The sequence below is a fragment of the Leucoraja erinacea genome, chromosome 13 (assembly GCF_028641065.1).
Source record: "Leucoraja erinacea ecotype New England chromosome 13, Leri_hhj_1, whole genome shotgun sequence".
NCBI lineage: Eukaryota > Metazoa > Chordata > Chondrichthyes > Rajiformes > Rajidae > Leucoraja > Leucoraja erinaceus.
This window is the reverse complement of record NC_073389.1, coordinates 38,399,715-38,427,433: the sequence shown is the minus strand read 5'-3', so window position 1 is coordinate 38,427,433 and position 27,719 is coordinate 38,399,715. Positions and strand designations below refer to the sequence as shown.

Genomic DNA, 27,719 nt, shown 5'->3' with positions numbered 1-27,719 from the left:
CTAATGCCTCTTAATGGCAAATGACACAATTGGTCAGTATTACAGCTTCCAGATGTAAACACTGGAAATCAATGGAAGCTATTTATCAATTCCCAAGAGTAGGAAACAAAGTGAATTGAACCAGAATTTCAATAACTCTTTGGCACTTTAACTTTAGCTGCATTTTGCCTTTTCCTACTTTTATTTCATAAGGTCTCCCTGTGTTTTGTATTAATGAGGGGTGGTCAAAAGGTTCAACGCCTGTTTGGAGGTAAACAAAGATGCTGGAGAAACTCAGGGGGTGAGGCAGCGTCTATGGAGCGAAGGAACAGGTAATGTTTTGGGTCGAGACCCTTTTTCAGACTGGTTCAATGCCTGTTTGGAAATGACTTTCTGTTTCAATGGGAAAATACCTGGACTTTGCTGTGCTCAATCCACTGTCAGTGTGTGCTTGCCTATGATCACAAAGCTTTTCTGAGGGAAACAAGGACTGAGGAATGGTGAGATACCAAGGGAATGAAAACTATCCAGTATTCCAGTAAAGTTCCAGTATTGTCCGATTTCTAGAGTCGAAAGTCCCTGGCGGTGGAATGACTGATAGTGTTCAGACTGAGTTTTCTGTTCTAAAATTAACTTTTAGTTGTCTTTTTTTTTTGTTGTTTTAAATTTACTCAACACTTTTATCTTAATGGTCAGCCAACCACTGCTGAACATCTCGTGACCTGATGTAAGGAAGTATACCACAGCAATGTGCGGGACACTCGTCCTTACTTTTATTCCTCGCAGAGGAACCACATGGATCCGAGTCCTGTTGGAGGAGCAGCAGCTTCAATAAAGTGTTCATCAGCAATCTGAATGGGCCATTAATTTTCCCATCATAAATCATCAGAATTGAACAATGTCTTGCATGCCATTTTCAACACTAGACATAAAATGCTGGAGTAACTCAGTGGGCCTGGCAGCATCTCTGGAGAAATGGATAGGTCACGTTTTGGGTTTGGGAAATGAGACCAAAGAAGGGTCCCGACCAAAAACGTTACCTATCCTTTTTTTCCAGCTTTTTCTCGTGTGATTTTTATATAATATCACAATTATTTGATGAGGAGAGACCGTTTGGAGATTTTGTCTACTTTTGAAGTACAGGAGGGTGCTGAATGAACTTGAATGTCAGATTCAGAACTGATTCAGGTTGGTTTGTTGTCTCATGTACCAGGGTGGAATGAAATTCCACATTCACATGATGCTCACAGAGTAAACCGTATGCATGCAGTAATAATAAATATAAGGACAAGTGCAAAATAGAATAGTACAAAGTTGTAGTACAATGTGAATGAGTGCAAAAAAAACCCCGATACTTGCACAATAATGGAATAACTGAATGAGGTAGAGTTAGGAGCAACATAACATGGCAGCATCTCTGGGAGAAGAGCCTGAAAGAGGTAAATGGATCAGGAATCTGATAACCGGTCCGTATTTTGTCTGTATCATGTACAACCGTTCGGAATAAATTGTTCTTAAGTGTTGATGTCAGGACTTTCATGCTCCTACATCTTTCCCCAGAAGTAGGAGTGAAAGGGGAATGGCCAGGCTGAATAAACCAATCATATTTGCAATTTATTTTTTTGACACAGAATTCATTGTACACAATTTTATTTAGCCCTTCCATTAATTATAACTGTATCTACAGTTCAGCTCAGGGCAGAAATAAGCAGTGACAATAATGATCATAACTTTAAATCTAGTTTTCATTTTAAATAATGCCTTTTATTTCCAGTAATTAGTCTAATCTAATTCATTAAAGGAGAGTGCTGGAATGGATTTATTAAATCTCTGGACTATTATTTGTCTGGAGTAAAACAGCAAAGAATTTCACTTAAATGCCCTCTGTACCAATTTCACACTGCAAATCTTGACCAGGTTTGAAGAAACATGAAGGGTCTCGACCCAAAACATCACCCATTCCTTTTGTCAGAGATGCTGCCGGTCCCACCGAGTTACTCTGGCATTTTGTGTCTATCTTTGAAGAAACATTGTTGATGCAGTTAAATGGTGACAAATACCCGTGTCTTCTTTTTAGGTTCTTATTCTAGAGCCAACCAACGTCTATCAGCCATCCTATGTATCAGTAAATAGTGAAGCAGATGAGAAGACGATCTCCATATGGCATGTCTCCTCTGAGGAAGTGGTAAGATTGGGCAATAAAATTTCTGCCACCTCTATTACATGTTGGGTTCTTGTATCTGTATTGCTTTGCCAACACTCCTTTTTAAAATAAAGTAGGTATGTTACAAAACTTACCTTCAGCGGCGCTGCAGTTCTGTCACTGCCCGTGTGCGCGACTTTGGCGCCTTTGAGAGGGGGCGGGTTTAAAATGCGATTTTTCTGCAGCCTATTGAAATCGATCTCTGTCAGGCTGTTTAGTTGCTAAAGAAAAATCGCTTTGACTGCCATTTTATTAAGTTTATTAAAATTAGTGCTGGATCATTTAATTGTTGGAGTAAAATTAAAATCATCTTCAAATGCTGTCAACGCCGACAGCGGGACAGATCTCACGTAGGGGACAAGGCAAGGTATGCCGTTTATTTTTTCATATAAACTTGCTTCTTCGGATGCCTTTAATCAAAATTTCAAGTTGCGAAAATGTCATTATGTAAATATACGAACCGGCAGTATTTTTCATGCCGATATGAGGTTTAAATTCACCGCAAACCGCAACGTTCCAAACCAGCGCGTCCACAAAATCCCACTCGCAAGATGATTTAAATGCCCATTCATTTACAGGAGTTAAACACAAAATTCCTTCCATTTGGCCTATAAATTCATGACAATGAGATTTTAAAATCATGTTGTATTGTGAATTCTTGTGTGAATGTTATTTGGACACTTAGGCTTTTTAAAAATGTTAATATTTTCTTAAGAAATGGATAGATGTTTAGATCTAGTAATTGAATTTTGTAATTAGCTACAATTCAAGTCAAGTTCAAGTCAAGTTTATTTGTCACATACACATACGAGATGTGCAGTGAAATGAAAGTGGCAATGCTCGCGGAACAACAAAACAACCAAACAAATTATAAACACAATCATAACACACATATTATTTTACATAATAAATAATAGAAGGAAAAACGTTCTGTACAGTTAGTCCCTGGTGAGAAAGGCGTTTACAGTCCGAATTGCCTCTGGGAAGAAACTCCTTCTCAACCTCTCCGTTCTCACTGCATGGCAACGGAGGCGTCTGCCTGACCGTAGCGGCTGGAACAGTCTGTTGCAGGGGTGGAAGAGGTCTCTCATGATTTTGTTTGCTCTGGAGTTGCACCTCCTGTTGTATAGTTCCTGCAGGGGGGTGAGTGAAGTTCCCATAGTGCGTTCGGCCGAACGCACTACTCTCTGCAGAGCCTTCTTGTCCTTGGCAGAGCAATTCCCGAACCAGATGGTAATGTTCCCGGACAAGATGCTTTCCACCGCCACTGCGTAGAAGCACTGGAGGATCCTCGGAGACACTCTGAATTTCCTCAATTGCCTGAGGTGGTAAAGGCGCTGCCTTGCCTTACTCACCAGTGCTGAGGCGTGTGATGACCATGTCATATCCTCAGAGATGTGGACTCCCAGATATTTAAAACAGTTCACCCTATCCACAGGATCCACAAGATGCTAATTGGGTAACTAACTAATTCTATGCTTTAATTTCAGGTCATCCAAGTAAGATTGTTTCATATTTGTTTCAGAATGCTTCAATCTACAATAACTGAAAATTTCATTCAGTTCTCTTAATTTTTAAGAAAGTTATGGGCTTTTGACTGTCCTTGATCACAGCTTTTGTGTTAAGTCAATGGAAAAGCAATAGGGAACAAGATGCTAATTTCCGAGTATGAAAATGGCCATAACGTTTTTAATACTGAAGATATGAAAGCGAATTAGGTGTCAAATTAAACTTCTTTTTATGCTTTATCTGATGGGATAAATTGCAGACTTGATTTCTTTAATCTCAAAATGTTGTAACATTGCTAAATAAAGGGATACCAACCTTGCTTTCTTTGTATGTTTGTGCATGAACAGCATGTTTGAAGTTACTTTGATGATTTCCTATACTCCTTGCAACAGAAGATTCAGCTCATCTGATTACAGCCAGAAATTTCCTGGTTAAAAAATTATTGAATTCTACGAGACAACTGACACTTTGGTCTCCTGTTAAATTGGCAATGGAGAGGATTAATTCAGTTTAATGTTTGTTTTTGCAATTGCTAAGGTCCAAGATGCAACAGTGGTTTCCATTTCACATTACAAGTTATGATCGAAAACCCTCTTGCTTATCCCCTTACAAGAAGGGACAGAGCGTCTGTACCTTTGGAAAAGGCTCCGCTCCTTCAACATCTGCAGTGACTTGCTGCAGATGTTCTGCCAATCGGTGGTAGCCAGTGCCATTTTATTCGCCGTCGTGTGCTGGGGCAGCAGGGTGAAGTCCAAAGACGCCAACAGGATTAACAAACTCATCAAGAAGACTGGCTCCGTCCTGGGAGCATAGTTGGATTCATGCGAGGTGGTCTTGGAGGGGAGGATGCTCCTCAAACTGTGGAGCATCTTGGACAAGACAGCTCTCCCCCCCCTCCATGACGCACTGGACAACCTGAGGAGTACCTTCAGCAAAAGACTGGTTCCACCAAGATGCAGTACAGAACGCCACAGGAGATCATTCTTCCCTATGGCTATCAAACTGTACAACTCCTCTCCCTTCTGTCGTGGGGTAGACTGACTCCCCTCCCCCATCTTTGCACATCCCCAATCCTTTCCACTCATCATTTTAATTTCATGTTTCCTGTATCTTGTGTTTTATGAATGTTGGCAGACCAATTTCCTTCCTGGGATAAATACAATTATATCATATCTGATCGTAATATGAGTGATGTCTGTTCTTCGGTTAGCTGTACTCTCATTGAATTGGCAGAACTGCCAGGAGGGATAAATGGCCTGCATCTATTGCTGTGGTGGAAGTTTGGTATGGAGTGTGTTGTCGCCTCATTGCTCAGCATAAATAATGTACATCCTGTTTTCCTCCTAACAGAAGGGGATTTATGAATGGAATTTTACACCTTCATCCATCAAAGGAATAAGGTGAGTGTGTGTGAAATAACCTCCATATCATTTTTGTTTTGTACCTTTCTCTGAATCTATGCCTGTGATGTTACTGCATGTAAGATTGTCACCATTCTGGAGCATATAGCTATAAATGTGGCTCGATTAGCCTTTTGTATCAAATTTTGTATCAAATTTTGTATCCAATTTTGCATCCAATTGGCTAGCTCACACTGGATCCCGCAGTGGGGAAAATGCTAGGCACTGTAGTTCTAGTGGGAAATGTCTGTAGTGCCAGACAGCAAGTCACTTTACAAAGCGTGTCCCATCCACCCAGTCCACATGAGTTGCATCCGGCCACAGGCTTGACTCGGCCTCTCTGATTCAGTTGATGCATGGGCATTGTGACCGAACTGCCAACGTGATCAAGGGTTGGTCAAATACTAGTTCTAGCCTCAGATTTGATCTTATAGAGGTGTACAAAATCATGAGAGAAATAGATTGGGTAGACGTGCAGAGTCAGGAGCAGGCAGGGTATGTGAGGGGGGGGGGGGGGGGGGGGGGGGGCAGTGGGGTGGGGGGAGAGGAAGGGGGGAGGAGATGATAAAACAAATGTGAGAAGACTTAAATATATAGGATTAGTGTAAGGATGGGTAGATAGTGCAGACTCACCAAAGGGCCAACTTCCATGTTGCGTCTTTCCATGCCTCTACCTGTAAGAAATCCATGTGGTCACAGGGAGAATGTGCAAACTTCACACACACAGCACCATGAGTAAGGATTGGAGTTTTTGAGCCATCAGCACAAAAATAGGCCATTCGGCCCAACTTGTTCAAGTCGACCAAGATGCCCCTTCTAAGTTAGTCCCATTTGCCCGCCTTTGGCTCGTATTCCTCGAAACCTTTCCTATCCAGATCAGTCTGAAGAAGGGTCTCGACTCGAAACATTGCCTATTTCCTTCGCTCCATAGATGCTGCCTCACCCGCTGAGTTTCTCCAGCATTTTTGTCTACCTATCCAGATGTCTGTCTGGAGCTGTGTGGATACTCAGTATCCATAATATGATTAGTTTCCATAATATGATTAGTTTTAATCTGCAATTGCTCGAATGCTGCTGGCTCTGAGAGGACGTGATGAGAACCCCGACATGCATTGTTCTCTGTGTTTCCTGCAGCATATCCAAATGCGACGAGCGCTGCTGCTTCCTCTATGTCCATCGCAACTCTGACCATTTTCAGATCTACTTCTCCACAGAGGCTCAGTGCAGCAGGTGAGTGGTCAAACCTGTCACCACAGGGGAAGGGGACCAGCCCATGAATTAAATATTTCCAGCTTGTCAGAGACATTCCCCAGGGGCATGGAGACTTCTGGTGGGATGTCTCTAAGCTCTGTTTTTTAAGGTTGTAATGGGGTAGGCTATCCGTCTCCTTCCTTCAGCCTCTGTATCCGCCTGTCTGTGCCCCATCTACCCAGTTATTTGCCTTTTCTGTTTCTGCCCATCATCTGCCAGCCTCTTTATTCAAACTCCACCCTCGCCACTTCCTACCTGACCCATCATTCCTCTACATTATCATGTAGCTCTCTCTATCTTTCCCCTCTCTGCCTCCCACCTGGCTCCATTTGCCTGCCTCCCCCCCCCCCCCCCCCCTCCTTGCTGCCTCTGCCCATTGTCCTCCACCTCATCGAGTCCCACCCTTCCCTGTCTCACCCTTTCTTCTGGCCTCTTTAAACTGGCTACCTTCTCTTCACACGATATGAATGATGCAGGGTCTTGACCCAAAGGGCGACCATCCCTTTACCTCCACAGATGCTGCCTGATCTACTGTTCCTCCAGCAGTTTGTGCTTTGTTCCAAATCCCAGCATCTGTAGTCACATGTGTCTCTTTGTTTCCACTCAGCTTCTTCACTCTGTTCCTCTGTTGAGTTCGAATGTGGCTGATTGCTGCCTCCTTGGTCCAGATTCCTTCAAGTCTTTGCCTAACAAAAATTGATCAATCTCTCTCTTGATATTTCCAATTGGTCACCTGTCTCCACACTTTTTTGTGTGAATCCCAAATTTCTACTGTTTTTTACACAGAAGAACCTCTTCCTAGTATCACCGCCAAAGAGCTTGGTTCTAATTGCATATTCACCCTTGGCCTCGCCTCTCTTTCAAGAGGAAATAAATCCTCACTATTTCCTTTTTCCTTTAATCTGCAGGGAACACAGGATGTCCAATGGGTGGGATTAGGGCAACCAATGGTATACAATGCCCTCGCTAATATACAAACTTTCCTACCTTGCACACTAGTTAGACACCATGTGGAAGGCCTGTTGGGTTTGGGGCCTGTCATCTTCTGATCAGTCTTATTTAGGATCACTTCTCTTAAGCTTTTAAACTCTTTACCACTTCTCCCAAATAGTTTTGTTACTATATTGCAGGTTTTGCCATTTGGTAAAGGAAATTAATGATGAAGCAGCAAGCAGTGCGGAACTGGAGGGTGATGCCGAGGGAGACACACTGGAGGTATGATGTCTCTTCATGGTGCTAATATCTGCACACGGTTCTTTATACCTGGATTAATATAAGTTTTTGTGGTATTTGGAGTAAATAGGAACAAAGCCAAAGCAATAGACGCTAGATTTGACAAGTTGTAGTGAAACTGTTCTTCAACAAAAGTGTGAAGTAAAAAAAATAGTCAGATTAAGTATGTGGTTGTTCTTTGATAACCAATTTCATTTCAACTGCAAATTAAACCAATTTTGTCTTGCCTGCAAATTGCAGAAAGGGAGATGAAACATGATGGCAGTGCAGTTACTGATTGACTTCTGATTTACAGATGGTACTTTGTCCCTAAAGTCTAATGCATAGGACATGTTTAGAGAGATATGGGCTGAACACAGGCAGGTTGGACTAGATGGGACATGTTGGTCAGTGTGTGCCTGTTCCCATGCTGTATAACTCTATGACAATATTTCCTGAGAGGGCACTTGAAGGGTGAAGATTATACCAGGATCCTGAAAGCCCTATTTGTGCTGATATTTAAGCCCCTCTCTCCCAACCCCTAGAAAGACGAGAGACGCTGCAAATGGAAATCTACCACAATAAAGTTTCCTTAACAGCCGCTCGGGTCATCCTGGTTTGGTGCTATGTCTAGCCAAACCAGTTCCACAGTAGTCTCTCAGTTGCTGGTCGTGTGTTCCTGTCTTGGGATCCAGGCCTGGCCTATGACCTGAACTCTCCCAAGACCTCGAGGCATCTTGAGCAAAGGGACTCATTGAGGCTGACACAATCAAATTGTGGGGTTGTTATCTGCAGTGGGCCTGGTTCCCACCAGTTGGAGCCTCCTCTGATAGCTTCCCAGGAGATTAGACCCTGCACTTTGATCAGAATCAAAACCCCCGTGACTTTGCATGTATAGAAATAAACTGATTTAAAACAAATTAAATCTTTGAACAATAAATCAGTGCATTGTTGGAAAAATTGGGTTGGCCAGTTTGCACATAGCATATAATTTGTGATAAAATTCAAATCTCTTAATTCAATTTGTTTAAAGATAAATATTAAGATGATACCTACAACAGTGCAACATTCTCTCAGCGCAACCTGGGTTGTTGGATTGGAACTTGCAAGCATTAGCTCTGGTGTTTCAATTGAGAATCCTGCAATTACAGTGCTTGGTGAAAGGCTAATGATTCTTGTCTCCTTTCTCTTGTGTTCCAGTATGAATATGAGTACGAAGAGTCTGAAGAACGGGTAGTGTTGGGGAAAGGCACATATGGAGTGGTCTATGCTGGACGAGATCTCAGCAATCAAGTGAGGATAGCTATCAAAGAAATACCAGAGAAAGATAGTAGGTGAGAGTTAAATAAATCCATGGAAAATAGTATTGGCCCTTATTCTTGTATTGGTAAATATCAGTTACCTTTGAATAAACCATAGGATTGTTCACATACATTGAGCGTTCATTGCATATCATACTGCAGAATGATGAAATACAGAAGCAATCCATTTTACCTTTTGTGACTATGCTAGTACTTCTCACAATGGTTATCATGGCAAGAACTGATGATGGATATAAGTGATGGCGGTTTAGTGAGTCAATTGCTACTTTGTATTAGTGCTTATTTTGGAGCTTAGGACAATCAGTGATACTGTTCAACTGTAATTGTTCATTCAGTTGTTTTTAATTGCAAAGTGGCAAATTGCACTGAATTTTACATAAGGACCGGCTTTTCATCATATGATCAGGGAGAATTATCACCATATATTTTGAATGATTATGTTTCGTTTATATGGTTAAGTTTCGAGATAGAGCACAGGTGCAGGCCTTTCGGCCCAATGATTCTGCACTTACCAGCGATTCCCGCACACTAACGTTATCCTATACACCTTAGGGACAATTTACAATTATACCAAACCGATTAACTTACAAATCTGTACATCTTTGGAGTGCGGGAAGAAACTGGACATCTCGGAGAATACCCACGTAGGTCACGGGGAGAATGTACACCCCAACCATCGATCACCCATTCACATGAGTTTTACATTATCCCAATTTCTCATCCATTCCATGCACACTAGGGGCGATTTACAGCAGCCAAGGAACCTACCAACCTGCACGTTTTTGGGATGTGGGAGGAAATCAATGCGGTTATGGACAATGTGCAAACGCAACACAGACAGCAACCGTTCTCTGGCGCTGTGAGGCAGCAGCTCTATCCAGCTGCGCCACACTGCCGCCCCTATTTTTATTGTTCACACTGGTACAATATTGAGGACGCTTTTGAAGTTGAGATAGTGAATGACTTTACACAGTGTCAGCCTCACCAACTCAATTGAGTAGAACCCAGCATTAAATGTTGGGGCCAAATCTACAAAAGGTTACAAGACCTGGAGCTTGGGTCAAGCCAGGCTGGCTCAGTACTTTAAAGTTTGGCGCCATGATCTTTGGTCACTCGTGCAGGGAGCTTCTCTCAGACTGAAGGATTGCCTGTGGAAATCATTGCTAAAACAGGCAGAGCGATCCACCTTGGGCTTCGGAGCTCTGTGACGTGGAAAACTGGCAAGATTGACTGGCTAGACTAATTAACTTTTAAAATCCGGGCAGGTCCCCACGACAACAGGTTGAGTGCAAGAGGACAGAATTTTGGAAACCAGCACGTTTGAGATTATATTTATGGTGATAAAGGGTGGCACAGTGGTGCAGGCGTAGAGTTGCTGCTTTGCGGCACCATAAACCCGGGTTCAACCCTCACTACGGGTACTGTTTGTACGGAGTTCGTATGCTCACCCGGTGAACTGCGTGGGTTTTCTCCGGGAACTCCGATTTCCTCCAACACTCCAAAGCCATACAGGTTTGTAGGCTAATAGGCTTGGAATAATTGCAAAATTGTCCCGAGTGTGTATAGGATAGTGTTAGTGTGTGGGGATCGCTGGTCAGTGGGCCGAAGGGCCTGTTTCCACGCTGTGTCTCTAAACTAAACTAAACTCAACTGATGATCAGATTGGGTGTGAGGAAAATTAAGTCCTTGGGTTGCAGTCACATCGGGTTACGGTCATATCTGAGTTTTATTTTGTATCTAAGCTGATAACCAGTGTCACATTACAAATGTAGTGTTGGTTCGAAATAGCATCATCACTTTGCACCGAGGCTGCAGCTGTATATATAGACTGAAGCAAGAGTCAGATTCCAATCCGGTGCCAGGGTGAACTGAAATGAAATTCCTCGAAGGTAGGAGTTAGCTTTGGATTATTGCTCAATATACATTACAGGACACACAATTTCTCAAGGCAGTATACTGGTTCCCTAGTGACTTAAGTGGGATGTTTGTCGACTTGGCTCTTTCCTTTGTGAGTTTTTACCAGAGTGTGCTGGGGAGTACATTCATTTTAAAATGACAATTTTAAAAGCACACAGTCAGTACATAACAAATAGTTTCCCGTTTGTTCCTATCAGAATATCAATTAATTTTTTTTTTTATCGTGCAACGTAAAATAATCTTTTTTAAGGCCATTACCACAAAGCCACTAATTGAATCTTCTATGGTAGATGGAAATGCTGGAGAAACTCAGCGGGTGAAGCAGCATCTATGGAGCAAAGGAAATAGACAATGTTTCGGGTCGAGACCCTTCTTCAGACTGAAGAAGGGTCTGAAGAAGGGTCCTGACCCGAAACGTTGCCTGTTTCCTTCGCTCCATAGATGCTGCCTCACCCGCTGAGTTTCTCCAGCATTTTTGTCTACCTTCGATTTTCCAGCATCTGCAGTTCCTTCTTAAACAAATTGAATCTTCTATTACTATCTAAAGTTATGGAGATGTAATTTCCGCTTTCAACAGCAGCAGCAGCAGCAGCAGAGAGCATAAAAAGCTTCAAAATTGTAATTATGTCAGTGGGCTAATTCAGTTCAAAGCATGCCCTGGTGTCATGGGGTAAAATGCAAGTTAAAAATAGAACCTCACCGGTGGGAAGAAATTATTAAATAATTCCACTCTCCTGCCTGTAGGTTCTGACACGGACTACCAGATATTTAAAGTTTGTATCTGTTTGGTAATCTCTGACATCATGACAGTGTCAATTACTGGTTTAGATTTAATTTTCATAATTTATGGCATCAGCTCATCAACTGCCAAGTACATTCCTGATTTTTACTTTTATTCAAGATTTCCAGCCTCTGCAATTTTTTTTTAAGTTCAACTATGAGGTGCTATTGGTTGGTCTGAAGAAGTGTTTCGGCCCGAAACGTTGCCTATTTCCTTCGCTCCATAGATGCTGCCTCACCCGTTGAGTTTCTCCAGCATTTTTGTCTACCCTATTGGTTAGTTAGTTTAGTTTATTGTCACGTCTACCGAGGTACAGTGCAAAGCTTTTGTTGCGTGCTAAACAGTCAGTGGAAAAACAATAGATTATTACAATCGAGCCACCCACGTTGTACAGATACATGATAAAGGGAATAACGCTTAGTGCAAGATAAAGTCCAGTATAGTCTGATTGAAGATAGTCAGAGGGTCTCTATTGAGGTAGATAGCAGCTCAAGACTGTTGATTGTTGATTCACATGTTAAATATAATCAATTTTGTTTAAACGTGATGTCTTGGCTGAATAGTAGTCACCAATACGCTATCATACTATGGCATTTAACATACGCTGATCCTACACTTCAGTGGTATGAAATTGATTTATTTTCAACCTAATTTCTTATTGCATAGATTACTGAGTTGATGCTGTTAATAAAAAAAACCATTTAAAGCAGTAATTGGCACTGCCATGATACCAGAAATTACTGAATAGATACCAACGTTAAATATCTTTCAAAAAGTCAATTCAATTGTTTGGGCCAGCAACTAAGTCGGAAGGCCACTTCTCTATTCATTAGCTAAATAGGCCTGCACATCTCTTTTGAATGGGGCGTATAGTTGGAAATCAATCTTGGAGTAATAAAACTCTCTACCTTGAGGTCAAAAGAACTGTTTTGCTTCATTTTGCAGGTCAAAACAGTCCTAATTATGCCGGCTATGCATTGTCATAGATTGCGGAGAGGTGATGGTGACATTGCAATGGTACAGAAATAGAAATGTAATATCAATCATTCTTTCAGGGCATCTCAAGATGTTTTATAACCAATCCAGTATGTATGGAAAAGTGGTTGATGTTATGACAGTCAAATTGTAGCAGGCCATTTTGGACACAGCAAATTGATCGCTACTTACGGTCTTGGTTTAGAATATAGAACAGTACAGCACAGGTACAGCTATTTTGGCCCACAATATCCATGCCGAACATGATGCCAAATTAAACTACTTTCCTCTGCCTGCACATGATTCATAACCGTCCATTCCCTGTGTGTGTCCACTTGCCTGGTCAAAAGCCTTTTAAATGCCACTAGCGTATCTGTCTCCACGACCTAACTTAACGTCTAAAGGGCCTGTCCCACTTGGCCGTCATTTGCGCCTCATTTACGCGTCATATGTAAAATAGGTCGACATGTCGTGACATGTGGGGTGCGTGTGGGAGACGCATGCATTACGCATGGTGAGGCGTGGAATCGCATGCGGTGGCTCGCGGTATCGCGCGGCGCTCCAGGATTTTGTGCTGTAATGAAATCTTTGCGCGCCATCTGCATGACGTATCGTGTACGCACGCTGATGCATTGGCGACACACGCTGATGCTGGTGTCCCGACGTCTCACGTGTCTCGAGTGGTGACACCAATTATGTCACGCGCACCAGACGGTTGTGCTGACGCGTGATTTGCGCGCGATGTCGCGCATCACGACGTGTCGACCTATTTACATATGACGTGTAAATGAGGCGCAAATGACGGCCAAGTGGGGCAGGTCCTTAAGTCATTATCGCAAACAAAAGAGGTTCCAGCACAGATTCCTGCAGAACTCCACTGGTTACAAACCTCCAACCAGAATAACACCCTTCCACCACAACCCTCTGCCTTCTCTCAAGTACTTCTCTCAAGTAGTCCAATGACCAAGTCACCACAAATCCCATGCATTTAAATCTGCTGGATCAGTGTACCATGAGAAACGGAACACAAGTTCCAAGAGATCAAATTTTATTCCACATTTCATTTTTCCGGGTAGTGATTTATGAATTCTATGAGGGTAAATTTTCATAACCTGAATGGTCATACTGTTGGGATCATCTGTAATGGGAAGATGCCATGTAACAGATATCCGCTTGTTGTTTCTTTGTATCTGAAAATTCCGCATTTTTGTTAACTGGTGTTGCTAACAAAGCAGAAACGATTTTAAGAACACGGTGGTCTGCTTGCAACCATAACACACAGGAACAGAAAGCTGAGGGTCAAGAAAATATAAAGATACAATGAACTGAAGATGCTTGAACCTTGAGATAAACACCAAGTGCTGGAGGAACTCAATGGGTCAGGCAGCATCTGTGGAGGGAATATCTTGTGGACAGAAAAAATATAAATATTTTCTACATCTGAGTCCTTGGCTAAACCACTGCAGCCAGTTCCAACCACTGAACTATAAATTGCCATTCTCTGGAGCGCTGAGTTCCTCCAGCACTTTGTTCTTTGTTTAAAATTCCAACCTCTTCAGTCTCTTATGTCTCCCGCCATTCCCCAATATCCAGTGTTGGGAAAAGCACTAACAACATGAATAACAATGGGGTTCCAGTGTCCTTACTAGTTTTCAGGAAAAGCAGTACAAAAATCAATGGGATTGATTCTGTTGAATTGTAAGACTCTCCCATAAAATTACAAAAATATATTCATAAGAAAATAGAAGCCTGATCTAGAAGGGTTCAGTTCGAAATAGTCTCCCATCCATTCTCTCCACAGATGCAACCTGAACCACTGAGGTCCTCCAGCACTTTGTATTTTTCAGATAGAAAAAAGCTAATGTCATATAGAAATTATCTGGACTTAATCTGAAAGTGCTTGGTGCAGAAGTGAAGTGGAAAAGATATCACTGCACTGAAACCATCTTGAAAATGACATTCCCCTTGAAAATTGTAGATGTTATTGAAAGAGTAACACTTGCAGCAACCTTGTCTTCAGTGGTTCTCGTGGTGTTTTATTCCTAGATACTCCCAACCTCTCCATGAAGAGATAGTGTTACACAAATACTTGAAGCACCGGAATATTGTCCAGTACCTTGGTTCGGTTTCGGAAAATGGCTACATCAAGATCTTTATGGAGCAAGTACCCGGAGGTAGGCACATTGAATCATGACTTGGAAGCAAGCTGAGTGAGTACTATTCCCAGCGCTCTCCTGCCAATAGAAACTCTAAATTAAGCTTCACTAAGGCCGAGTTCATCTGGTTTGTATTCAAGAGGCACAAATGGAGAAAGACTCTGAGTTGAGGGACTTGGATATCCAAGGAACAGGCACTAAAGGAGGACCTTAATCTCAAGGGACTGGACTACAAAAGTGAGGTGGTTTAGCCAATAAACTGCAGCATTCGATGTTGAACACTGGGGCAATTGTTGCCAGTCAGGTGGATGAGGGTTGAGATCTAGGACGATGATTGACTTTGCCAGAAATGGAAGTGGGATCAGAAACCGGCTTAAACTACAGTTTATATGGGTATGTGCTCCAAACCCCTCCAAAGAGGCAGCCTGCCGATTGTAACATTTAATTTGGACTTTATCAAAGAAACGATTGGCAGCATTTCTCCTCTGCTGAAATGGAAGTGTTTTCCGTGCTTTTCAAGAGTGGTCATTGAGAGGAAGTTGGGATGGTTGGATGGTGATTCATCAGGCTAATTATCACGCATGAACATGCGGTAGTTACAATTGCTTGCTTACCTGCTACTTAAATGATGTGCTGATTGACATGGTGCTCCATCAGCCATCTAAGATTAATCTCGGCTGAATAATCAAATAAGCAGAAAGATACGGCGGCATGAAAATCAACAAAAAACCTGCAAAAGTGCCTAAAATCTGAAAAAAATGCTCGAAACATTTGCATCTCCAGAGATGCTGCCTGTCCCACTAAGTAAATCCAGCATTTTGTGTCTATCTTCACCTCATGTTTACTGAATTCTAATTCCATTCGTGTAGGTAGGAACTGCAGGTGCTGATTTAAACTGAAGATGGACACAGAGAGCTGGAGTGGGTCAGGCAGCGTCTCTGGAGAGAAGAAATGGGTGACGTTTTGGGTCGAGACCATTCTTCAGACTGAAGAATGAATCTGAAGAAAGGTCTCGACCCGAAACGTCACCCATTCCTTCTCTCCAGAGATGCTGCCTGTCCCGCTGAGCAACTCCAACATTTTGTGTCTATCTTCACTAGAAACACTCAGCAGGTCGGGCAAAATCAGTGAAAGGCAAAACAGTTAATGTTTCAGATCGATGACCCTGAAATGAGTGACAATAATAAATCAGTTCCAAAATTCTGCACGTGGATCCTGGTCCAGTTATCTGGAAGCATGAGTTTGTGTCTCAGATAAGGAACTTAAATTCAAGTAATTAAATAAATCTAGAATTGGTGATTGTATTAATGATTTAATTAAAGATTTTATTAATGTCCTTCAAGGAACATTAATGGCCTTTGTGTAACTCCAGAACCATCAGTACTGGGCAGTGACGTGACAAGCCACTAGTCCACACTGACCAGCAATCCCCATATACTAGCACTATCCTACACACTAAGGACAATTTTTGCAATTTAGCTGAGCCAATTAATGTACAGACCTGTACATCTTTACAGAGTGGGAGGAAGCAGGAGAAAACCCACGTGGTCACGGGGAGAATGTACACGCTCTATACATTCAGCACCCATAGTCAGGATCGAACCCGGATCTCTGGTGCTGTAAGGCAGCAACTCTACCTTTGTGCCACTGCGCTGCCGCTGTCCTAAGCAGTGAATCTGTTTGCTCACAGCCCTGAACTGTATGCAGGGAAAATTGTTAGCTCACTTTAGAGCATTTAAGCTCTGAGCCAGCCCAGCCCAACACACCCAAACTCAAGGTAGTAATATTCATGTGCAGCTTTATCTAAGTTTTCATAGTTAGGACCTTCGTGGCTTATGCTAGATAAATAACCTGCCTCTGCTCCCCAGTCATATATTTTCCACTTTAACTGGGGTTGAAATCAAATTCCTTCTAACCATGCTCACTTTGAGGACCAACACAAAAATACCCTCTGCAGAAGTCCAAAGTCAACGACCTGTTCATAATTCACACTCTGAATATCAGCAGGAGAGATAGAATCTATCATGGATTATGTTCATGCTTGTAATGTTACCTCAGTCACAAGCTTATGGCCACAGGCACATGAGGGACGTCAAGTGCTGAGGTGAGTTATTACCCGCAACATGACTGTCAATGTAAAAAACAGACATAAAGTGCTGGAGTTACTCAGTGGATCTCTGGAGATGGGCCCGAGTCCCAACCTGAAAAGTTCCTTATCGATGCTCTCCAGAGATGCTGCTTGTCCCGCTGAGTTACTTTGTGCCTTTTATATGTAAGCCAGCATCCGCACTTCCTTGTTTCTACGTGACTATCAACGTGTAGCTTCCATTATTATAGTAGGTTGCTGGACTTCCACACACTGTCTTTTAAATGTCAGGAGCAGGGTTTGTTGTAATAGTAATGGCAAGATGCACATTGTCGATCGGTCGGTAACTGAAACCAAAGGCACGGATACACTGACTGCTTTCATTGAACTTGACAGAGGTTCCATGACGGTTCCACCGAGGAATTTGATGGAAGAGTACCAACAACACAAGGTCTCTTTCCCAAAGACTGAGCATCACGTTACGTAACTGGATGTATACATAATTCTATCTGAGTTCCTTGGAAGAGTGTCATTATTATTTGGAAGCAGCAGGCCAAATGTCAATGACAGCTGAATGGCTTTGATATCTAACAATAGTAACGCACATCGTCATCGTGCTAGGATATTTCTGTATGATGACAGATCCGATATCCCAGGGCTGTTGCTACAAGGTTTCCGCTGGCTTCAAGTACAATGAGTGCTGTGGCCAAACTGAATAGGAAAGCTGCACACAAGAACTTAGGAAGGAAATGAAACAGGCAAAGAGAGTGTATGAGAAAAGACTAGTGAATAACAAGGAGCCCGTGGTATTCGGTAAAATGGTGGGGAAGCAAAATTAATCATCTTTGATCTTCACCGAAGAAGAGGATGCTGCAAATTCCTTCACAAAGTAGAAGACAAAAATGTCTTTGATCTTAAACATTAAATCTGTTTCTCTTTCCACCGATGTTGCCTAATCTATTGAGTGTTGCCAGCATTTTCTGTTCTCATTTAAGCCGCAGGACATGCTAGAAGTAGATAAACAGAAGATGCATCTCTGATTGTCAGCACCAAAACCCTTCATCCACACTGGTCTATTTAAGGCAGCAAAGGTTTGAATCTGCAGTACAGACTCTCGGCACACCCCCTCTCAACCTCCATTGGTATCATAATCATGCCAGTGGATGGAAAGGCCCTGAAAGATTTATTACTCAAGAGAGCAAAGAACTTGGCAACCACCAGTCTATCATTTGGAGTTGGTGTCAGGCCAGCATTTGGAGCTAACAATCTGGCAGAAAATTGTCATCTGGAAAAGATAATATGCACCAACATATGATATTATGCGCATTATCGTGCCCAGTGTCTATTTCTTGAAAATAAACCATATTTGAGAAACTTGATCGACTTCTTTGGTGAAAGTTGTAGCGAGTGCTGGTGAGTGGAAGGTTGACTATTTGCATGAAGAGAATGGGCCTTCAGAGGGAAAGAACGAGGAAGAGTCAGTAGTAGAGTCAAATGGCACAGAAATTGGTCCTTCGGCCCATCATATTTATGCTGACTATAAAGTGTTTATCTATCTACCCATTCGTACTAATCCCCTTTACCTGTGATGTGTCCATGGCCTAGCTTACCTTGGTGATTCAAGTGCTGATTCAGTTCCTTCCAAAATGTTATGAGAGTACCTGCCTCCAGCACATTAGGCAGCACGTTCCAAATTCCAAATGTCCTCTGGATAAAAAGCTCCTCTTCTCGTTTCCTCGAAACCTCCTTACTCCTAACCAGTGGCCTTTAAGTTCAGATACCTCACCTGTGGCAGAAGGTCTCTCACAATCAAAATCATCTGTATCCCTCATAATCCTGCTTATAATAATCACATTTCCTCCCCTCCGCCTCTGTCACTTGTGGAGGAAAACAAACCTAGTCTATCCTGTTTCTCCCATTAACTGAAATGCTCCATTCCAGGCAACATCTGGATGAATTTCCTCTGCACCCTCTGCAAAGCAGTCACATCCTTCTTATAGTGTGGTGACTTAAACTGTATGCAGTGCAATGTTTTATCGAGGTTGCTTGCTCTTATTTTCTGTACCTTGGCTGATGAAGGTAAGTATACCACATGCCTTCTTCATCAATTTATCTACCTTCCTTTAAAGGATTCTTGGACTTTTATACCAAGGCACTTCTGTTACTCCCTTGGGTCCTATCACTCTTGGTATAAATCCTACCCTTTTTTGGTTCCCACAAATTGCATCACCATGCAATTATCAGGATTAAATTTAATCTGCCATTGCTCCTTCCATTTTATCAACAGATCTTATCATTGCTCTCAATGATCCTCCTCACCAACATAAACACAACCTATTTTTGTTATCTGCAAATTTACTTATCATAGCTCTCACGTTCATATCATTCTTGAATGTATATAAAAAACAGTAAAGGGTCCCAGCACCAATTATTCTGACCAACAAAACCAATATCAAGCTTATTTTAGATCCAATTTGCCATCTTTCACTGGATCTCAGAGGCTCTAACCTTTTGGACCAATCCCTCATGTAGGACTTTGTCAAAGAACTTATTAAGTCCATGTAGACAAGACTAGTTTTGTTTATTGTCACGTGTACTGAACAGAAAGACAGTGCATGATCACAATTGAGCCATTTACAGTGTATAGATACATGATAAGGGAATAACGTTTAGTGCAAGGTAGAGTCAACAAAGTCCAAACAACATAGTCTGAGGGTCAATAAAGAGGTAGATAGTAGTTCAACACTGCTCTCTGGTTGTGGTAGGATGATTCAGTTGTAGGATATGGCAGGATGACTACATCAATGCATTGGCCTCCAATACATTTTTCTACCTCTTCAAAAAAAAGCAATTAAAAAGTAAGTCATATAGGATCTCCCCCAATTAAGTCATGCTGACCAGCTTTGAATCCCTGCCCTCTCAAGTGTATTTGTGGGGAAGAGAAAGAATTAGCATTTTAGCTGGAATATTATTTGTGAGAACAGGCCATTGTGATAAATGGTCTATGATCTGAACACAATCTCTGCCTTTCTCTATATATTCATGTGATTTTCTTATGGCACAGAAAGAGCTATAATATCGTTAAAACTGAATATCCTAAAAACTATTCTCTCTCACATATCCATCAACCCATCCCCTGGTTGTCCTGACTATTCCTACCATCTACACCAAGAGGTGAATCGTTGTAACACCACCCTACCGGAATATCTTTGAGATGTGTGAGGAAACTGATGCACCCTGCATGGTCACAGGGAAAATGTGCTTGCTGGAGCTATGTGGCAGCAGCCTTAACTCCTGCATCAGTGGTGCAGATACTGCCAGTCCTGTTGATGATAGGATTGAGACAAAGGAGCAGAATTAAGCCATTTGGCCCATCATGCCTGCTCTGCCCTTCGATCATGGCTGATTTATTTTTTTCCCCCTCCATTAATCTCCTGCCTTCTCCCCATAACCTTTGATGTCCTTACTAATCAAGAACCTTTTAACCTCTGCTTTAAAAATATCCAATGACTTCACCTGTCCGTGGCAATGAATTCCACAGATTCACCACTCTCTGACTAAGGAAATTCCTCCTCATCTCCATTCTGAAGTGAAGTCCTTTGGCCGTAGGCTTTTAACATTCAATTTATCTGGGCTTTTCATTATTTAGTAGGTTTCAATTACATTCTCCTCCCCCCAATCCCTCTAAACTCCAGCAAGTACAGGGAAAGAACCATCAAACGGCTTTCATGCTTGAACCCAGTCACACCGGGATCATTCTTTTCAACCACCTCTCGACCCTCTCCAATGCTAATACATCCTTCCTCAGATATTGGGCCCAAAACTGATCTCTGCTCGTAATATTGATGATCTGACCAGAACAGCAGCTCAATACCACAGAGTGACAGTGGGATGGCACTGGGGAGAACTGCAACAAAAGTTGCTGAAATGCTGTTGGAACTAGGTGCAAAATCTCACCTTGTTCTAAACTACATTTGTAACAAATATATATATATAAAATATAGCTCTCTGGAAATGTCATAATATATCTAACTATGTACTATAGCATATACAAATCATAGGCTGTTTCTAAGCAGAAATATTGGAATTGGATTTTTAAGGAAAGTGCAACTGATTAGTGTGAAAGAAGGAACGGCGGATGCTGGTTTACACCAAAGATAGGCACAAGATGCTAACTCAGCGGGTCAGGCAGCAGCTCTGGAGAAAAGGAATGGGTGACGTTTCGGGTTGAGACCAGTCTGATGAAATGTCTTGACCCGAAACGTCACGTATTTCTTTCCTCCAGAGATGCTGCCTGACCCGCTGAATTACTCCAGCATTGTGTGTCTATCTTCAGTGCAACAGGTCAGCCTTGTTCCAGGCTGTTGTATTCTGTACAGCTGCTTCTGCACTGCATGTGGAAAGGCTAGAAAACAGGTTCTGACAAGTGGTCTGTTCCTGGCAGCAACAAGCTTGCTGCTGTTTCTCATCTCATTGTCGCCTTCTACCAGCTTTAGGTCACAAAGGTAATCCTCAACAGCAAATATCTGGCTGAATTTCCTATGTCATTCAAAGGCATTTTGTAAATGATCGCAAGCGTGATCTACTCCAGATTAAATCTACATTCAAACATCTAGTGCTGAACAAGAACAGTGTTATGTGATCCAATTTCTTAGCACTATACTCATTTAGCCAAGACAAAATAGAGCTAATGGTGTTGCCCATTAAAAAGGCCAGGCTTTCTTACTACGTGTAGGAAAGAACTGCAGATGCTGGCTAAGAGCTCAGTTAGCACATACGACAAATTAAGTTATGTGATTTTATTCACATTTCACTGGAAAGTTAAATTAAAATGTAAAAAAGTTGCTACAATTGCCCAGCACCGTATAACTATTAAATTCTTGTTTTAAGATGAGCTTCACATAAATTCTAGCCATCAAACACAATTAGGTTTAAATTATTTGGAAATAGAAATAATTTATATACTTTTAACAATTTCCCTTTCTGCAATATTCTGAACTAGATGTAATTATATCTGGTGCTGATAGAGTTCATGTTGGCGGCATGCTGGAAAAGGGGCACTGATCTTTTAATGAACTGGAACAGAGCCATTACAGCAAGGAGAGAGGCCATTTGGCTTATCCAACCTGTCATCTCCCTGCTGGAGCAGGACAGTCATTACCAGCTGTAGATCATTCCCCATGATCCTGCTCTATTTTGAACCCAAATCATTTATTCCGTTGCCTCTAAGGTTCATGAAGACTAGAGTCCATTCCTGGGTTACGAACGCCTGAATTCTGCGCACTCGTATGAACGCACAAGCTTCCATAATACTAAATTCCAAGGTCGGACATGTACATGCATTGATTCCTCCATACGACAGTTTCTTCTCTCCACTTTGAGCAATTGTTCTTTTCTCGGAGGCTTGTGTGCTTTTAATGCCATTCATTTCAATACTGTGGAGATCTGGTTACCATGCCGAGCGATATTTTGTGTATGTTCCGACTAATGGACAAAATCGCTTTCTTGGCATTTGTGAAATGGAACACATTCATTTCGTGCATTCGCTGTATTAAGGAAGATTTTCCATTTCACTCAGTCCAGATCCTTCATGATCTTGAACACATTTGTCCAAACACCCCTCCTCCCTCATCCCATTCCATCAAATTTATCTCCAGGGCCTTTGCCTTTCTATATGCAGTCACCTGAGATGGAGTTTTTAAAACAGAAAATGCTGGAAATTGTCAGCATATCAGGCAGCATCTACAGGTAGAGATAAATAGAGTTGATGTTTAAGGTCAATGGCTTATATCAGAATTGGAAGCTGATGAACAAGCACAATATTCTTCTTGTAACCAAACCAGTCCTTTACAAAGGCTCAACACTTTTATTCTATTTGGATGTATTTATAAAGCCTGTGATCTTGTATGATTTTTGAAAATCTCTTTCAATATGTTCTGCTGCCTTCAATCATCTGCCTACCAGAAGAGTGTTCTTGAGCACCTTTCACAATTGTATCCTAAATATTATGTTGCCTTTACTTATTCCTTCTCCCGAAATGGATTGCACTGCACTTGTCTCTGTTAAATTGCATCAGCCTTGTTTTGTTCAGGTCACCCAGCTATAGGAAGAACACCATTTGGTTTGGAAAAGGTGCAAAAGAGATTCAGCAGGATGTTACCTGAGCTTGTGGGCTTGATTTACAGGGAGAGGTTGGACAAGATGGGATTTTTTTTGTTTGGAGCCTGAGAGGTCAATGTTGGGACATTATTGAGGTGTACAAGATCATGATATAAAGTGAACAAACACTTAGTCGTTTTCGCAGGGTGGAGGATTCTAAAATTAAAGGCTTAAGATGAGAGGAGAGAGATTTAAAAGGGATCTCAGAGGCATTTTTTATTCTGAGAGTAGACCGTATTTGGAATGTGCTGTCAGCGGAATCTATAGGAGCAAATAAAATTGTGACTTTGATAAGTAATTTGAACAGATATATCAACAGGAATGGTTGAGAAGGCTATGGGCCAAATAGAGGCAAATAGGACCACAAAGTATACCAATATGGTCAGCATGGGCAAGTTGGGCCAAAGGGCTTGTTTAGAAACATAGAAAATCGAAACATAGAAATTAGGTGCAGGAGTAGACCATTCGGCCCTTTGAGCCTGCACCGCCATTCGATATGATCATGGCTGATCATCCAACTCAGTATCACATCCCTGCCTTCTCTCCATACCCCTGATCCCTTTAGCCACAAGGGCCACATCTAACTCCCTCTTAAATATAGCCAATGAACTGGCCTCAACTACCTTCTGTGGCAGAGAATTCCACAGATTCACCACTTTCTGTGTAAAAAATGATTTTCTCATCTCGGTCCTAAAAGACTGCCCTCTTATCCTTTAACTGTGACCCCTAGTTCTGGACTTCCCCAACATCGGGAATAATCTTCCTGCATCTAGCCTGTCTAACCCCTTAAGATTCTATAAGTTCCTGGGCTGTATAGCTCTGACTACCATTCCACCATTGTGCTTTCATCCATTTGAAGTCTATTACTACTTTCAAGTTTTGGGACATATGCAGATTTTAAAATGGAGTCCTGTACACACGTCTTTAAAATGTATCCAGATAGCCTTTGTGCAAAAGCTTTTATGAATTGGTTCAGTTGCGTAATGGTTTGCTGTAGCTTCACTTTTGCTCATTGGGTTTGCACCAGTGTGAGGTGGTAAATAGGATATTTCCACATTGGGGGAAAGCTTTGCAGGATGGCACACTTTTTGCTAGAAACTGAGGGATAGCTTGTTTAATCCCAAAGCTGCACATTATTTAATAGTGGAGCATAAAGAGGTTTATTACTTGTGCTTAGGGGACATAAAGGGTGAATGATTATTAATGAATTAACAGAGGACAAATAACAATACAACAGGAGCTGAATACTGCTCTGCTGGAGGGAATCACAATTTATTTGCTCAACTTAGCATTGTATTGGAGGACTGTCTTTAAACTGACCCAGAGAACAATAGAATGAAGAAAAAGATACTGCAATTGAAGTCAGAATAGATGGCGCTTGAAACACTCTACAGGTCAGGGAGAGAGTTTAGTTAACAGTCTTTCACTTGAGCAGGATGAGTCCAAGATGGATGGCTGAACAAATGGAAATAGTCAAAAAATATTTATTGCCCATTCTGCAATATTCCACCCTGGGTATCATCACAACTAGTCTGGCAGAACCTGTATTTGCAATATTGTGAATATGAACCTTTTTGTTAATGAATGACGGTAGAATTATTACAGCAAAGAAAGGGGCAATTCACCCCAATGAGCTTACATCAGCCGTCTGCTGGAGCAACTCGGTCAATTGCAGGTCAAACACAACTCCTGCATAAAGGTACAATGAATTGACAAAAACACAAAATGTAACATCGCTTTAAGAATGAGGATACACGTTGATGACTGTTAGGATTAGTTTGAACAGTCTTCATTACTGATCTGATGGCCAAGGCCATACGGATTTCAGAGGCCGCTGGTGGTTTTCTGGATAAATGAATTGTCCACCTCAGGAGAAAATAGCTTGGGATACAATCTTGATTTGTGTATTGGAATTAAGGAGCTGCATTGAAGTGCACAAGTTAACTTTGTTTATGACGTATGTTTTTGTTCTTTACAGGGAGCCTTTCTGCACTCATCAAATCAAAATGGGGTCCTTTGAAAGATAATGTGTCTACCATTGTGTTTTACACCAGACAGATACTGGAGGGCCTACGCTATCTTCATGAGAACCAGATTGTGCACCGAGACATCAAGGTGACTGGTTTGAATTGGCTTCATTCTAAATACAAATCAGATGTAATACTTAAGTAAAAGACATTAAGAGGTGAAAAGATGGGTCACTGATGATTTTATAATCTACACTTGAATTATCCTTCAAAGATGCAGATACCAGAGTGAAACAATTTCAGAGGCGCCTGATAATGTACAGTATTATTTTCATCATATTAACAATGCATCGTATCAGCTGTGTTAAGTAGACAATGCTACTTATAAAGTGTTTCTCTGTATCTGTTTGATTACATATTTATATAAGGTGTGACAGTATTTGATATATGTCGACCGGCACAAGATGGTAAAAAAAATTGCCAGAACTCCAGAATCCTTTACTTTGAACGGCAGACCATACTGTGGGATAATTTGAAGTTTAAGGGCTCAGATGGATCTTTAGATAAGAATGCAAAGGAAATAAAGACAAACAAAATGCCAGATCAGCCATCAAGTTTAGTTGTGTAGGAAGGGGCTGCAGATGCTCGTTTAAACCAAAGATGGACACAAAAGGCTGAGTAATTCAGCAGGTCACACAACATCTCTGGAGAAATGGAATAGGTGACGCTGAAGAGGGGTCTTGAACCGAAACACCATCTATTCCTTTTCTCCAAAGATGCTGCGTGACCCGCTGAGTTACTCCAGCTTTTTGTGTTCATCAAGATTAGTTTATTACTATCACCGAGGTACGGTGAAAAGCTTTTTATTGCATGCTATCCAGTCAGTGAAAAGACTATACATTGAGAGACGTAGAGATTAATTGGAGCCAAAGAGATTGCTGAAGCCTGCTCCGTTCCCCACAGGACTGTGCTATCAGTAGTATCAACATTAATAGTAAATATTGTCGACCATTTGGTATGCAGAATTGTGCTAAAAGAGATACTTCCCTAACGTTAGTATTACTGGCCACCTGGTCTCATTTCCTTCCCAATTATTTTGGATGCTGTGAAGATCTTTATCCTTACAGGGAGACAATGTTCTTGTGAACACATATAGTGGTGTGGTGAAGATTTCAGATTTTGGAACATCGAAGCGATTGGCAGGAGTGAACCCTTGCGCTGAAACATTTTCAGGTAAGAGCCACATTTAGTTTAATTTTAGCTTAATTTAGAGATACAGCGTGGAAACAGGCACTTTGACCCTTCAATGATCATCATGGACCTTTTTTAACATGTGTTTTTTTTTGTCTAACAAACTACTTAGGTACATTACAGTACATGGCGCCTGAGATTCTGGACAAGGGTCCCCGAGGTTATGGTGCCCCAGCTGATATTTGGTCTCTGGGTTGTACTATCATTGAAATGGCAACCGGCAAACCACCCTTCTACGAATTAGGAGAGCCTGAAGTAGCTATGTTCAAGGTAAGATTGCTCTTGTGTCTCTTTGCCATTACAAAGTATGGCGTCATTGCAAAAGTCAAACTGTAATAATCTGGCACCCTCGGGAATTTGGTGCTGGACTGTCAGATATTCCAGATCATAGAATATTATTTCTATTCATACCATGACATTTATTTCATTTTCTTTTACAAATGTCACACAGTGGGATGATAAATCTTTCACTGAACCAAATAGGTTTAAAGGGAGCAGTAAAGTTCAATGATGCAGTAGGGTGGTGCAGTGGTAGAGTTGCTGTCTTTCAATGCTAGGGACCTGTGTTCGATCCTAACACTGGGTACTGTCTGTGAGTTTGTGCATTCACCCTGTGACCACCTGGGTTTTCTCTGGGTGCTCCAGTTTCCTCCCACATTCCAAAGATTTGCAGGTTTGTAGGTTACTTGGCTTCTGTAAATTGCTCCAGTGTGTAGGGTGTGAAAGTGGAATAACATAGAACTAGTGTTCAGGTGATCGATGGTCATCATGGACTCTGTGGGCCAAAGGGTCGGTTTCCATGCTGTATCTCTAAACTAAACTAAAATAGAATTTTGTGAGTTTTAGCTTGTAAATTTTTGCTCCAGTTGCAAAACGACTCATGTTCCCGAATCTCTCCTCACATTGGTGCCATGGTCCAGAACCTGCACTCCAGAATAATGTAATGAGCTAGGAGCTGAGCCATTGACATTTCTGAGTAATCAGTCACCGGATTAGTTTTACTGAACAAGAATCCCTGTCTCAAACCTTAATTGAAAGGAAAATCTGGGTATGATGTTGTAATAAGCAATGGGCCTATTTCTATGGAATAAATCATGAACATTTTGAAATGTGAAACGGCATGATTTTGGCTTCATTAGCTTTCCTATATTTTCTCCATTCCCATTTCTCCCTCCATGTGGTATAGATGGTGTGAAGAACTCTTCCTCTATAAGGCACCCTCCTTCAAAGCTTGTCCTGCTTTGAAATGTTCCTGTTTAGTTAAGATGGGTTTCTTCGACAGGTCGGGATGCTTAAGATCCATCCTGAGATCCCAGATTCGATGCCAGCTGACGCCAAGTCCTTCATTCTGCACTGCTTCGAGCCTGATCCTTTGAAGCGAGTTACAGCAGCCGAGCTGCTGAAGGACCCCTTCCTCAGGAAGACCCACAGGTGCAAGAAGAATAAAATTGCTTTCAAGCTAACCGGTGAGCCTTGCAAATGGTCAAAGGTCCAAACCATTTAGAGAAGGGAGTAACCGTGATGATGTGGTTAAATAAGGGGATCCGCATT

The 27,719-nt window shown here is 41.7% G+C and overlaps 1 protein-coding gene across 1 annotated transcript in view; it reads left to right on the top strand.

Annotated features, from left to right (window-relative positions):
• The window catches only part of map3k15 (mitogen-activated protein kinase kinase kinase 15), a 102,020-nt gene that overhangs the window by 45,983 nt on the left and 28,318 nt on the right, over positions 1 to 27,719 (top strand). Inside the window, exons 10-19 of the mRNA XM_055644944.1 lie at positions 2,057 to 2,164; positions 5,042 to 5,091; positions 6,226 to 6,321; positions 7,473 to 7,557; positions 8,755 to 8,888; positions 14,596 to 14,723; positions 24,929 to 25,065; positions 26,045 to 26,150; positions 26,281 to 26,438; positions 27,451 to 27,634. Of these exons, the coding sequence (XP_055500919.1) occupies positions 2,057 to 2,164; positions 5,042 to 5,091; positions 6,226 to 6,321; positions 7,473 to 7,557; positions 8,755 to 8,888; positions 14,596 to 14,723; positions 24,929 to 25,065; positions 26,045 to 26,150; positions 26,281 to 26,438; positions 27,451 to 27,634 (1,186 nt within the window). The remainder of the gene's footprint in view (positions 1 to 2,056; positions 2,165 to 5,041; positions 5,092 to 6,225; positions 6,322 to 7,472; positions 7,558 to 8,754; positions 8,889 to 14,595; positions 14,724 to 24,928; positions 25,066 to 26,044; positions 26,151 to 26,280; positions 26,439 to 27,450; positions 27,635 to 27,719) is intronic.